This window comes from Trichomycterus rosablanca, chromosome 20 (genome assembly GCF_030014385.1).
Source record: "Trichomycterus rosablanca isolate fTriRos1 chromosome 20, fTriRos1.hap1, whole genome shotgun sequence".
Taxonomy (NCBI): Eukaryota; Metazoa; Chordata; class Actinopteri; order Siluriformes; family Trichomycteridae; genus Trichomycterus; species Trichomycterus rosablanca.
This window is the reverse complement of record NC_086007.1, coordinates 1405457-1419566: the sequence shown is the minus strand read 5'-3', so window position 1 is coordinate 1419566 and position 14110 is coordinate 1405457. Positions and strand designations below refer to the sequence as shown.

Here is a 14110-nt window from a genome sequence, read left to right as displayed (position 1 = left end):
AAATATCCAAACTAAAAAGCTGTTACGCTGATGACATGATGTGTATGGAATTAATTGCCATGATTGGCTATGTCCAAACAGCCTGGCTATTGGGAGGTGCACTTGTCAGTGCGCTCTCAGTGCAGATCCCAAGCCCGGATAAAAAAGGAGGGCATCCGGCTGTGCCCATTTAGGTATAACCCTGGATCCTCAGATCTCCACAATTGTGGATCACCCGAGCGCCCTGAGCCTCTGTTAAAAAAAAGTGTAAAATAGTGAGTTTCTGGACATTGTGGGCGGGGTCACTGCAGATTCCCCCTATATCACACAAATACAGCAGTGTGCTGTCACGACTGGGTCCATACCAAGGTACCAAAAGGGTTGGTTAACAAGCAAAGATGAAAGTTTAAAACGCCCCAGAGTCGATGATGATGATGATGGTCAGTGATGGACAGTGTAGGACAGAACCGAAGCTCAAACTCACCTTATCAGAGTAGAGACGTGAAGAGTGCCGCCAAATCTCCAGCCTCCCCGTACTGTACCCACACACCAACACATCGTCCTGCAGGAAACACAACACACTCACACACTCCATCTGCCTCGGTGGCATCACTGCACACACACACACACACACACACACACACACACACACACACACAGGGTGGTTATATAGTTACTAACTGTATCTCATATGTTGCATGTTGGCACCTCATTCATCAGTGTAAATACACCCAGCAGCAGTATTTATCTAAGCAATTGAGTGTTAAGGGCCTTGCTCAAGGGCCCAACAGTGGCAACCAGGCAGTGGTGAGGCTTGAACCAGCGACCTTTCAATTACTAGTCCAGTACCTTAACCGCTAGCCTACAACTGCCCTGGATTATATGAACAGAAGTATCAAGACACCCCTTTCAAATTTCTGAATTCATGTGTTCCAGCCACGATTGCTTACAGGTATAATATGCTTCCAATTATGCAGAAACAGTTTAGGAAAGGCCTTTTCCTGTGTCTATAAAGACATGAAGACATGAAGAAATGCTCGGTTTAAAAACCAAGAAACTTCAGCGTCCACAGAGCCCCACTGAACAGCTCTGGCATGAACCGGAACACCAATAAAGGCTGCAAATCCCCACAGACACACTTCAAAGTCTTGTGAGAAGCTTCTCAGAAGAGCGGCTGCTGTTCTAGCTGAAAAGATCACACAGACGTCGCTCTGTTCTAATACCGGGTGTTCTGTGAGGTGTCCGAATACTTTTGGCCAGATAGTGTACGTGCGGGCGCTCACCACTGGATCACGTCTTTAATGTTAATGCGTACCTGTGTTTAGAGTCCAGGCTCGGAGGGAGCGGTCCTCGGACACGGTGAGGAATTGTGGGCCGCCGCCGCTGGTTAGAGCCTGAACACCGGCGCTGTGACCCAGCAGAGTGCTGCGATGCTCCACCTACAAAAACAGAGACGGAACGTGATGGACATTTATCCTGGTCAGGGTCGCGGTGGGTACAATTCACTGGGAGAACCATAGGAAACACCCCAGACAGGTCGCCAGTCCATCACAGCACACACCTCACTGTGTGTCTTTGTACCGCTCCACTTGGGATTCGAACCCAGAGCTACCCACTGAGCCTGCGTTATGGCTGGAGGTAATACTGAGATGCACCACCACTGAGATTCAGAGCACTTGGGTTCATGTTCCAGGTCAGACTCGATTGGCTGTATCTGAGGGAGGGATGGTTGAATGGGTTCCTCAGTGCGATCCAGCTCAGTGCGAGACCCTGTCTATCTCTGGTGGATGAACAGGAGTGGTGATAGTCCGTGGCTCTCTTGGGTAGGGTAGGTGGGTAGTTTGGTGGGTTTGAAAAGGTCAGACACAGCAGTTCCACAGACAGGTGATGTTCTAGTACCAGGAGGACCCTGATGCTCGTCTTTCTTAAGTTCTGGGGGGGATCAAGATGAACCAGACCTGTGGCTCCGAGGGAAGGAGGTACAGAACCGAGTCGTTTCGTTTTCGGCTTTGTAGACATGTGCAGACCTGGACTTAATCCACCTACCTGTAGTGGTTGCCAGATCTTCACGGTTCCATCCTCAGATGCTGTAGAGATCAGCAGCTCGTCTGTATTCCGGTTCAGTCCTGCAAACACAAGCAAGCAAAGTATGAAACAGGAACTCAAATACAAAAAGAAAAACGAGTAACTCGGCCGCAGAAAACCAGACGTGGATACCAAAAAGGGTCAGATGGGTGCATGGAGTGCGGGACGCGAAGGGGATCAGAACCTGAACGGATCTGTCTAACATTCATTAGTTTTTCACTGACAAAAACAACTATTCTAAGCCTACTCCAGAAATTGGTTCCTTTGCAATATACACTATGAGGCCAAAAGTATTCGGACACCTATGTCGTTGTGATTGGATATGTCTCAGATAGATATACGTAGATATACTTTATTTGTCATATTTACATATACAGGTGTACAGTACAATTAAATTCTTTTCTTCGCATATTCCAGCTTGTTTGGAAGCTGGGGTCAGAGTGCAGGGTCAGCCATCGTACGGCGCCCCTGAAGCAGCCCAATGCTCTACCCACTAGGCTACCACTGTCCATCCACTCAGGGTGCCACAAGCCCTGTGATGAATTGCCACCCAGTCCAGGGTGTTCCTGGCTTGCACCCAGCGCTTCCCTTAAGATCCGGACCCACTAATGACCCTGACCAGGATAAAGCGCTTAATGCACACCTGGGCACTGTCTCAATTCGGCTCTTTGGTTGTCCACAACCGGCCCGCATGAGGTCAGTGGTAATTAAAAATCAGACGTATATAAATGTACATCACACATCCAATACGAGAGAATTGTTTTTATTTTGATGACACGGCTATTTCTTTCAATTGAGCTACGTGTGTGTGAGTGGATCCGGCCTCACCGTAATGTGTTAGTGAACAGAACTGAGTGTGATGTTGATGTTTTCACTCTGCCTGCTTCTCATTTTCTGATTGTAACATCGACTCTTAACATTAACAGATTATCAGAACTGAACAATTTACTCTTTTTATAAAGAGACAAACTAATACTGAGCAGAATTAAGTTCACCCTGTTGGTTCGGCCCTCCACATCAGTCCCGGTTTCTTTTGTGGCCCTTTGAAAAATGTAAGGACGCGTAAGGATGCGACCCACCTGGTTTGGAGATGACGGCGGTGTGGTGGAGGCGTGAACCGTGCGCTCGGATCTCGGCGATCACGCCCAGATCGGATTTCCAGACGGTCAGCAGTCCGTCGGCGGATCCCAGCATCACGTAGTCGTCCTGCGGCAGGGACACGGGGTTAGTTCAGGTCTGATCAGGGTACCGGAACCTCGACCATCTTCAGCCAATCAGAAATCAGATTCGAGCTGGATGTTGTATTCAGGATCCTCGACCTGCTCCATAAACCTCATTAAATCACAATTAAACCTCATCTTCAGGTCATGGACAGATGATCTTCCGTTCTCATTAACACAGAGGGAAGCACCTCCACTACATCACACCATCACCGACCGTCTGGACATTCCGGAACATCTGCAGTTCTTTGTGATATTTTGTGATGGGTAGATTTATTAGTTTAATAGATTTGGTGATATTGGCTTTCACTGTGGTTCGGTAAAGTCCTAAAAACTTGGCTGAAATGTTCTTAGCTCACGGCATAGTGTTGCTATAGAAGCTTTAAGCTGATTTCTTGACTCTAGCGGTACGGATTAAGACGAGGCCGTGGCAGGACGGCTTTTGCCCTGGCCGGTAACAAATCCTCATAGAGAGTCGCAGAGCGTACAGAGGAGCGAACGTTCCTTCAGACTCACCCAGCAGCACAGCGTGCTGAGAGAGGAAGTAGTCGGGACTTCTCTGATGCAGCTTCCTGTCGCGATGTCCCACAGTCGCAGTCTGCAGTCGTTGGAGCAGCTCAGCTACAGAAGAGCAACAGAACGAAATGGAACAGAATTGACTAACAGCAGTTGTAACAGTTTAGGGAAGGCCGGCATGATTGTGCCCCTGTCTTTATAGAACTGTGAACGACGAGGTCGTGACACTCACCACGGCCGACAGACTCCACGCACACCCGGTGATCCAGTCCCCGTGACAGTACGGTAAAGAGTGAGAGAGAACCGGAGGAGATGAGTTCATATCCCACACCATCAGAGCCTGAAAAAAAACCGGCCAGCCACTTTGTTAGGAACACCATGCCAGCACCGCCCACTTTATTAGGAACAGTGCTACAGGGTACGAGTGCTGATTTGTGACGCGCCCTCACCCACCCCGTTGCTCAGCCCTCTGGTTCATACCTGATCTTTTCCTCCTGACAGCAGCTGATCTCCTCCTGGACTGAAGGACAGACAGGTGACCCCTCCTTGGTGACCCCTCAGTACATTCGCCGCTCTCGGTTCAACCCAGGGGTCGGAGGTCAAATCTCTCTTCAGCCACAGTGCGATAGTGAAGTCATCTGTATCAACAGAAATCATTCGATTAGATTTAATAACCGTCCCGCTACCACGGAAACCGGGTTCAGGTCCGGGTAGTTCCACTTCAGTTCTTGGCAGTGCCACTGGCCTGGTTTAGTCATATCCAATTACACAGGGATCAGTACCACATATGGAGAGTCACACACTGCTGTCTGTTATCCCCCGTCTCTGTGCAGCGCCTCGACCAGCCAGCAGAGGTCGCAACTGCAGCAGTTATGAGGAATCCTTTTGGGCACCCACCCTCAGGCACAGCCGATTACATCTGTGCCGCCCCACAGCGCACTTACCCGATCCAGAAGCCACGTAAGTAGAGTTTTGGTCGAGGGCGAGTACAGCTCCCTTCTGGATCCCGAACGCTCCTCGTAGCTCCAGGTTCTCCTCGGTTCCTTCCTGTTTTCTCCAGAGACGCAGACGCTGATCAAATCCCCCAGAGAGCAGGAACATGGATCCTTCGTCCTGCAGCCACAACACGCAGGACACGGACACCCGCAGGTCCTCGGTGGTCCAGACACGTTCACCTAGAGGACAGACGGTGAGAAGAAGAGACGTCCGGTCATTCAATTCACTACTGTGGTTCCTCTGTCGCTAACATCCCCTCCGTTCTGGACCAGGAGCCAGAAGGAGGGTCTGCGGAGAGTCAATCTCTCACCACGCATGCTGGGACCTTGACCAGGTGCCATCAGACCTTCCCTCCCCTCCCCCAAACATGGTTTCATTTATTGTCTGTTTTACCACCGCTTTAGTCTGGTCAGGGTCATGGTGGGTCTGATTCCTTGGGTGTGTGTGAGTGTGTATGTGTGTGTATGCATGTAATTATCTGTACGAGTGTGTGTGTGTGAGTGTGTATGTGTGTGTATGTATGTAATTATCTGTATGAGTGTGTGTGTGTGTGTGTGTGTGTGAGTGTGTATGTGTATGTGTGCATGTAAGGGATTGTGTGTGTATGTGTGCTGGTGTAGTCATTTGCATGTGAGTGTGTGTGTGTGTGTGCTGTGATAGACTGGTGACTTGCCTGGTGTGTTTCCTGCTTTACACACACTTCTAGTTAAGTCAGGTGTCATGGTCAGTGGTAGCACAGTGGATAAGCTACTGGACCAGTGATCAGAAGGTTGCAGGTTCAAGCCTCACGTATTCCACTGTTGGGCCATTGAGCAAGACCCTTAACCCACAATTGCATGGATTGTAAACAATCATGTGGGACTGTGGGAGGACAAACAGAGACATGGGGAGAACATGCAAACTCCATGCAGAAAGGACCCTGGCCACCCAGCTAGGGAATCGAACTAATGCCCTTCTTGCTGTGAAGTGATGGCGCTACTCACTGTGCCACCTTCCAATAATTTAGTCACCCAATCAAATGACCTGCATAAATGGACACCTAACCATGGACATCCTGTTCCGTGTGTGTTGGTATGTTTAACAGCCTCCACTCTGGTTCTGGAGTGTGTCTGTGGGAATTTACACCAGACCTGAAGTCTCCAGTTTGAAGCATAAAGAAATTATATAAAATGCAAACGAGCCTGAAGAGGGTTTAGCTTTAATGTACTCAACTCAGCACAACGAGTATAAACGTAAAGTTACCGTACCGGACTGAAGGTTGTAAACTTTGACCCCGTCTCCATGGTAACCCACAGCAGCGTGGTGCCCGTTGACCGCCACGCAGAGAGCGGCGCCCTCCGGTACGGCCACGTGTTTAGACGCCGACGTCTTCAGCAGTTTCTGTCTCAGACAAATGAGTTAAAAAGTGAAACTGACAGTCAAACCCTAACATGCACCATACGGTCAAAAGTATCTGGACACCTGAGCAACTATTAGAGATATGAGATACCTTCTCCTCTCCCAACACGGCCACTGAGCAGCCGAGACCTCCTGACCACAACTGGACCTGTTCAACACATAAACATACAGACATCAGACCACACAGAGCCCCGCCCGCCCCGAAGTGTTTGTGAATGTGTGTGTGTTTCTGTGTACGCATCTGTATGTGTGAGTGTGTATGTGTGCATGTCTAAGAAAGTGTGTGTGTGTTTATTCTTTGTGAATGTGTGAGTGTTTATGTAATTATGTGTGTGTATTTGAGTGTGTGTGTGTGTATTAATATGTTTGTGTTTGTGTATGCATGTGTATACAGTGTATCACAAAAGTGAGTACACCCCTCACATTTCTGCAAATATTTCATTATATCTTTTCATGGGACAACACTATAGACATGAAACTTGGATATAACTTAGAGTAGTCAGTGTACAGCTTGTATAGCAGTGTAGATTTACTGTCTTCTGAAAATAACTCAACACACAGCCATTAATGTCTAAATAGCTGGCAACATAAGTGAGTACACCCCACAGTGAACATGTCCAAATTGTGCCCAAATGTGTCGTTGTCCCTCCCTGGTGTCATGTGTCAAGGTCCCAGGTGTAAATGGGGAGCAGGGCTGTTAAATTTGGTGTTTTGGGTACAATTCTCTCATACTGGCCACTGGATATTCAACATGGCACCTCATGGCAAAGAACTCTCTGAGGATGTGAGAAATAGAATTGTTGCTCTCCACAAAGATGGCCTGGGCTATAAGAAGATTGCTAACACCCTGAAACTGAGCTACAGCATGGTGGCCAAGGTCATACAGCGGTTTTCCAGGACAGGTTCCACTCGGAACAGGCTTTCGCCAGGGTCGACCAAAGAAGTTGAGTCCACGTGTTCGGCGTCATATCCAGAGGTTGGCTTTAAAAAATAGACACATGAGTGCTGCCAGCATTGCTGCAGAGGTTGAAGACGTGGGAGGTCAGCCTGTCAGTGCTCAGACCATACGCCGCACACTGCATCAACTCGGTCTGCATGGTTGTCATCCCAGAAGGAAGCTGACGCACAAGAAAGGCAGCAAACAGTTTGCTGAAAACAAGCAGTTCAAGAACATGGATTACTGGAATGCCCTGTGGTCTGACGAGACCAAGATAAACTTGTTTGGCTCAGATGGTGTCCAGCATGTGTGGCGGCGCCCTGGTGAGAAGTACCAAGACAACTGTATCCTGCCTACAGTCAAGCATGGTGGTGGTAGCATCATGGTCTTGGGCTGCATGAGTGTTGCTAGCACTGGGGAGCTGCAGTTCATTGAGGGAAACATGAATTCCAACATGTACTGTGACATTCTGAAACAGAGCATGATCCCCTCCCTTCGAAAACTGGGCCTCATGGCAGTTTTCAAACAGGATAACGACCCCAAACACAACCTCCAAGATGACAACTGCCTTGCTGAGGAAGCTGAAGGTAAAGGTGATGGACTAAACCCAATTGAGCACCTGTGGCGCATCCTCAAGTGGAAGGTGGAGGAGTTCAAGGTGTCTAACATCCACCAGCTCTGTGATGTCATCATGGAGGAGTGGAAGAGGATTCCAGTAGCAACCTGTGCAGCTCTGGTGAATTCCATGCCCAGGAGGGTTAAGGCAGTGCTGGATAATAATGGTGGTCACACAAAATATTGACACTTTGGGCACAATTTGGACATGTTCACTGTGGGGTGTACTCACTTATGTTGCCAGCTATTTAGACATTAATGGCTGTGTGTTGAGTTCTTTTCAGAAGACAGTAAATCTACACTGCTATACAAGTTGTACACTGACTACTCTAAGTTATATCCAAGTTTTATTTCTATAGTGTTGTCCCATGAAAAGATATAATAAAATATTTGCAGAAATGTGAGGGGTGTACTCACTTTTGTGATACACTGTATGTGAGTGTGTGTATGTGTGTGTGTATTCATGTGTATATATGTATGTGTGTGTATTCATGTTTGTGTGTGTGTGTTTCTGTGAGTGTGTTTTTATGTGTGTGGGTATGCATGTGTATATATGTGTGTGTTTCTGTGAGAGTGTGTGTATGTGTGTGTGTGTGTGTGTATGTGTGTGTTTCTGTGAGTGTATGTGTGTGTATGTGTGTGTGTTTCTGTGAGTGTGTTTTTGTGTGTGTGTGTGTGTGTGTGTGTGTGTGTATGCATGTGTATATGTGTGTGTGTTTCTGTGAGTGTGTGTGTGTGTGTGTATTCATGTTTGTGTGTGTGTATATATGTATGTGTGTGTGTGTGTGTGTATATGTGTGTATATGTGTGTATATGTGTGTGTATATGTGTGTATATGTGTGTATATGTGTGTATGTGTGTGTGTGTGTTTGTATGTGTGTATGCGTGTGTGTATTCATGTTTGTGTGTGTATATATGTACAGTGTATCACAAAAGTGAGTACACCCCTCACATTTCTGCAAATATTTCATTATATCTTTTCATGGGACAACACTATAGAAATAAAACTTGGATATAACTTAGAGTAGTCAGTGTACAACTTGTATAGCAGTGTAGATTTACTGTCTTCTGAAAATAACTCAACATACAGCCATTAATGTCTAAATAGCTGCAACATAAGTGAGTACACCCCACAGTGAACATGTCCAAATTGTGCCCAAAGTGTCAATATTTTGTGTGACCACCATTATTATCCAGCACTGCCTTAACCCTCCTGGGCATGGAATTCACCAGAGCTGCACAGGTTGCTACTGGAATCCTCTTCCACTCCTCCATGATGACATCACGGAGCTGGTGGATGTTAGACACCTTGAACTCCTCCACCTTCCACTTGAGGATGCGCCACAGGTGCTTAATTGGGTTTAGTCCATCACCTTTACCTTCAGCTTCCTCAGCAAGGCAGTTGTCATCTTGGAGGTTGTGTTTGGGGTCGTTATCCTCTTGGAAAACTGCCATGAGGCCCAGTTTTCGAAGGGAGGGGATCATGCTCTGTGTACACCATGCTGGACACCATCTGAGCCAAACAAGTTTATCTTGGTCTCGTCAGACCACAGGGCATTCCAGTAATCCATGTTCTTACTGCTTGTTTTCAGCAAACTGTTTGCGGGCTTTCTTGTGCGTCAGCTTCCTTCTGGGATGACGACCATGCAGACCGAGTTGATGCAGTGTGCGGCGTATGGTCTGAGCACTGACAGGCTGACCTCCCACGTCTTCAACCTCTGCAGCAATGCTGGCAGCACTCATGTGTCTATTTTTTAAAGCCAACCTCTGGATATGACGCCGAACATGTGGACTCGACTTCTTCGGTCGACCCTGGCGACGCCTGTTCCGAGTGGAACCTGTCCTGGAAAACCGCTGTATGACCTTGGCCACCATGCTGTAGCTCAGTTTCAGGGTGTTAGCAATCTTCTTATAGCCCAGGCCATCTTTGTGGAGAGCAACAATTCTATTTCTCACATCCTCAGAGAGTTCTTTGCCATGAGGTGCCATGTTGAATATCCAGTGGCCAGTATGAGAGAATTGTACCTAAAACACCAAATTTAACAGCCCTGCTCCCCATTTACACCTGGGACCTTGACACATGACACCAGGGAGGGACGACGACACATTTGGGCACAATTTGGACAATGTTCACTGTGGGGTGTACTCACTTATGTTGCAGCTATTTAGACATTAATGGCTGTGTGTTGAGTTATTTTCAGAAGACAGTAAATCTACACTGCTATACAAGTTGTACACTGACTACTCTAAGTTATATCCAAGTTTCATGTCTATAGTGTTGTCCCATGAAAAGATATAATGAAATATCTGCAGAAATGTGAGGGGTGTACTCACTTTTGTGATACACTGTATGTGTGTGTGTGTGTGTGTGTATATGTGTGTATATGTGTGTGTATTTGTGTGTGTGTGTGTGTGTATATGTGTGTATTTGTGTGTGTGTGTGTGTGTATGTATGTATGTGTGTATATGTGTGTATATGTGTGTGTGTGTGTGTGTGTTTGTATGTGTGTATGCGTGTGTGTACTCATGTTTGTGTGTGTATATATGTATGTATGTGTGTGTGTGTATATGTGTGTGTATTTGTGTGTATATGTATGTATGTGTGTGTGTGTGTATTTGTGTGTATATGTGTGTGTATTTGTGTGTGTGTGTGTATGTGTGTGTATGTGTGTGTGTGTGTGTGTGTGTGTGTGCTCTGACCATGCCGTCGTGTCCAGCACTGAGCAGAGTCTCTCCATCACACAGGAAGCGCAGAGTCTCAGTGGAGCCGCGGTGAGCACGAGAGCGCCACACACAGGTGGAAGCCGCTACTGACCACAGCCTGACCTCACCGTCCAGCCCCCCGGAGCAGAGGAGAGAGGAGGAGGAGGCGCAGGAGGAGGAGGAGGAGGAGGAGAAGGTCACGCTGCGTACTGAACACTGGTGTCCTGACAGAGTCTGATACAAACACAGAGTTTCAGTCCACCATCACACCTCATTTACCCAGAATTCCCTGCTCTTAACTCACCGTGAGCGTCTCCTGTCTGATCCAGTCCCAGAGCCGCACCGTCCCGTCCCAGCAGCCCACGGCCAGGACCGAACCCTCCGGGTCAAACGCCACACAGTTCAGAGGGGCGGGGTTCTGCAGAGACACCACCTGAGTACCTCTCTGAGAGGCCCACACCTGTACACGGGATTAACACGGGATTAACACGGGATTAACACAGGATTAACATGGGATCAACACGGGATTAACATGATATTAACGCGGGATTAACACAGGATTAACAGAGGTTTAACACAGGATTTAGATGGGATTAACACAGGATTAACACAGGATTAACACATGACATGCAGGTTTAATGATGTCTCACACGGGTTTACTATGATTATAACTCACTATAAGGACAAAAGTATTGGGACGCCCCTTCTAATTTAGCATTTCAGCCACAACAATTACTAACAGATGTAATAAATCAGTTATATAACAGTAATTATATGCTTCTGACTTTGAAGCAGCAGTTTAGGGAAGGCCCTTTCCGACAATCTCATGGCCAGGTGTCTTTTGGCCATATCGTGTGTTTAGTGTTTAACACCGAGTGAATGTAAACACGGATGTGAGTGTGGACGCGTTCTGACCTTCAGATTAAAGTCCAAGGAGACGGTGGCGAAGTGCTTCCTGTCTGAACTGACATCACATCCTGTGATCCTGTTGGAGTGGGCGTTCAGGTGGGCCGTCCTGAAATAAACAAACAAACAAACACGGAAACGTTTATACGCTGTTATACGAGTCTGAAAACATTTAGACCTTCATCAGGCTGGTGGAGGCTCCTCTGAGGTTCCTCTGAGGTTCTTCAGGTGTTCATGCAGCAGATCTGAGGGACTTTGATCAGGACCAGATATAGTATAGTTAGTTATGGACAGAGGACTGGGTTGAAGCATCAGCCAGTACCCACAGACAGCGGTCCAAGGAGGGACGAATCATAAACCAATGACAGGATGTTTGGGCGGCAGAGACTCATCAATGCCAGAAGACATGAAGGTTGTGGTGTCTGGTCCAGACCAACAGAAGATCTAACGTGGCTCCTGGTGAGGAGGTGAATGTGGCACACGGTGCATCGAACCCTCTGTGCCAGTCAGAGTGCCCATGCATCTCCTGTCCACTGTCGAGAGCACCTACCATGGGCACACAGGCTTCAGTACTGGTAACATCCCCGAGTTCTAATCTCAGCTCTGCTACTGGTCGGCTGGGCGCCCCCTAGCAGGCACAATCGGCAGTGCAACACACAAAATCATCCAGTAGTCTGCTGGGCGGGAAAAGATTAGACTAAAAAGTGGGCGGGGTCTTTGACGCTCTGTAAGGAACCTTGGTTAGTAGCCCGAGGCGCCTGTACAGAAGTGGAGGAACGTGGAGATCAGGGCGTGACTCTCCATGCACCGATCCCCCGAAACACGGGGGAATAAGAACGGGGAATAAGAGGGCATGTCAGGAGGATATACCTTCCTCATACACCATCGGGGTCTCCAGCAGAGGAAGAGGAACTGGCTATGACTAAACTAGGAGAATAAAACAAAGACTCTCACCTGCATCCACTGTGGACGTCCCACACCTCCACCTGTCCGTCGTAGGAGGTGGTCCAGACCACGCCCTCATCCAGGAACACACAGCCCGAGATGCCGTCACAGCTACTGACCAGTGACTTCACTTCCTGTTTATAAAGGAGAACAACGACGTGATCCAAAATCCCAAAATCACAGAGGCACAAAGATCAGAGAGAAGATCAGACAGAAGATCAGACAGAAGATCAGACAGAAGATCAGACAGAAGATCAGACAGAAGATCAGAGAGAAGATCAGACAGATTATCAGAGAGAAGATCAGAGAGAAGATCAGAGAGAAGATCAGACAGAAGATCAGAGAGAAGATCAGTCAAAAGATCAGAGAGAAGATCAGACAGAAGATCAGAGAGAAGATCAGAGAGAAGATCAAAGAGAAGATCAAAGAGAAGATCAGAGATAAGATCAGTCTGAAGATCAGAGAGAAGATCAAAGAGAAGATCAGACAGAAGATCAGAGAGAAGATCAGAGAGAAGGTCAGAGAGAAGATCAGACAGAAGATCAGAGAGAAGATCAGACAGAAGATCAGAGAGAAGATCAGACAGAAGATCAGAGAGAAGATCAGACAGAAGATCAGACAGAAGATCAGACAGAAGATCAAAGAGAAGATCAGACAGAAGATCAGACAGAAGATCAGACAGATCAGTCAAAAGATCAGAGAGAAGATCAGAGAGGAGAGAAGATCAGACAGTGGGGGGGGGGGGGGGGGGGTGTTACCTGGTTGGTTTGGGAGTGGAAGAGGTGCAGGGAGCCCCGTTCTGTCCCCACGGCAACGTAGAGTCCAGCAGGACTCAGAGCCACACAGGACGGAGTCCAGAGGAACGTGGACACCAGCTCACTGCAGCACAACCAACAACCAATCACATTCAAACACACCAAACGCCATGGAAACACAATCCAATACACATCCAAAACCTTCTCAGGGGAGCAGAACCGCCCCCACCGAACCCCACGGGCGCGCTACTGCTCCTATAGAGAGGAACCAGAGTCCCTCCAGCACCTCCAGAGCCTGAACAGCCCAACAAGGGCCCAACAGCAGAAATCTGGAAGTAGTGGGGCTTGAACCAGCGACCTTCTGATTACTAGTCCAGTACCTTAACCGCTAGGCTACAACTGCCTGCTGTTATACTGTAATATGGTATGCTACACTAAGCTGTGCTATGCTACACTAAGGTAAACTATGCTACACTACACCTTCCTATGCTGTGCTACGCTATGCTATGCAACCCTACGCTATGCTATACTATAATAAGATATGCTACCCTAAGCTATGCTACACCATGCTATGCTATCCTATACTATGTTACACTAAGCAATGCTACACCATGCTACACTATGCTACACCATGCTATACTACACCATGCTAGACTATGCTACACTGTACCTTCCTATGCTATGCTACACTATGCTATGCTACCCTATGCTATGCTTCACTATAATAAAATATGCTACCCTATGCTATGCTACACTAAGCCTTCCTAAGCTATGCTACACTATAATAAGATATGCTACCCTATGCTATGCTACAATGTACCTTCCGATGCTATGCTACACTATGCTATGCTTCACTAAAATAAAATATGCTACCCTATGCTATGCTACACTAAGGTAAACTATACTACACTAATATATGCTATGCTACACTATAGCTTCCTATGCTATGCTACACTATGCTATGCTACAGTGTAATAAGATATGCTACCGTATGCTATGCTACACCATGTTACATTAGCCAATGCTACACTATGATACCCTATGCTATGCTTCAC

The 14110-nt window shown here is 47.4% G+C and overlaps 1 protein-coding gene across 1 annotated transcript in view; it reads right to left on the bottom strand.

Moving 5' to 3' along the window:
- Positions 1 to 14110, bottom strand: part of LOC134334116 (telomerase protein component 1-like) — a 44718-nt gene that overhangs the window by 5756 nt on the left and 24852 nt on the right. Inside the window, exons 34-48 of the mRNA XM_063016301.1 lie at positions 13059 to 13179; positions 12310 to 12434; positions 11365 to 11464; positions 10754 to 10909; positions 10447 to 10683; positions 6286 to 6342; positions 6044 to 6176; positions 4745 to 4975; positions 4281 to 4438; positions 4033 to 4140; positions 3801 to 3905; positions 3144 to 3270; positions 2026 to 2105; positions 1295 to 1418; positions 464 to 591 (exon numbers count right to left, since the gene is read on the bottom strand). Of these exons, the coding sequence (XP_062872371.1) occupies positions 464 to 591; positions 1295 to 1418; positions 2026 to 2105; positions 3144 to 3270; positions 3801 to 3905; positions 4033 to 4140; positions 4281 to 4438; positions 4745 to 4975; positions 6044 to 6176; positions 6286 to 6342; positions 10447 to 10683; positions 10754 to 10909; positions 11365 to 11464; positions 12310 to 12434; positions 13059 to 13179 (1990 nt within the window). The remainder of the gene's footprint in view (positions 1 to 463; positions 592 to 1294; positions 1419 to 2025; positions 2106 to 3143; positions 3271 to 3800; positions 3906 to 4032; positions 4141 to 4280; positions 4439 to 4744; positions 4976 to 6043; positions 6177 to 6285; positions 6343 to 10446; positions 10684 to 10753; positions 10910 to 11364; positions 11465 to 12309; positions 12435 to 13058; positions 13180 to 14110) is intronic.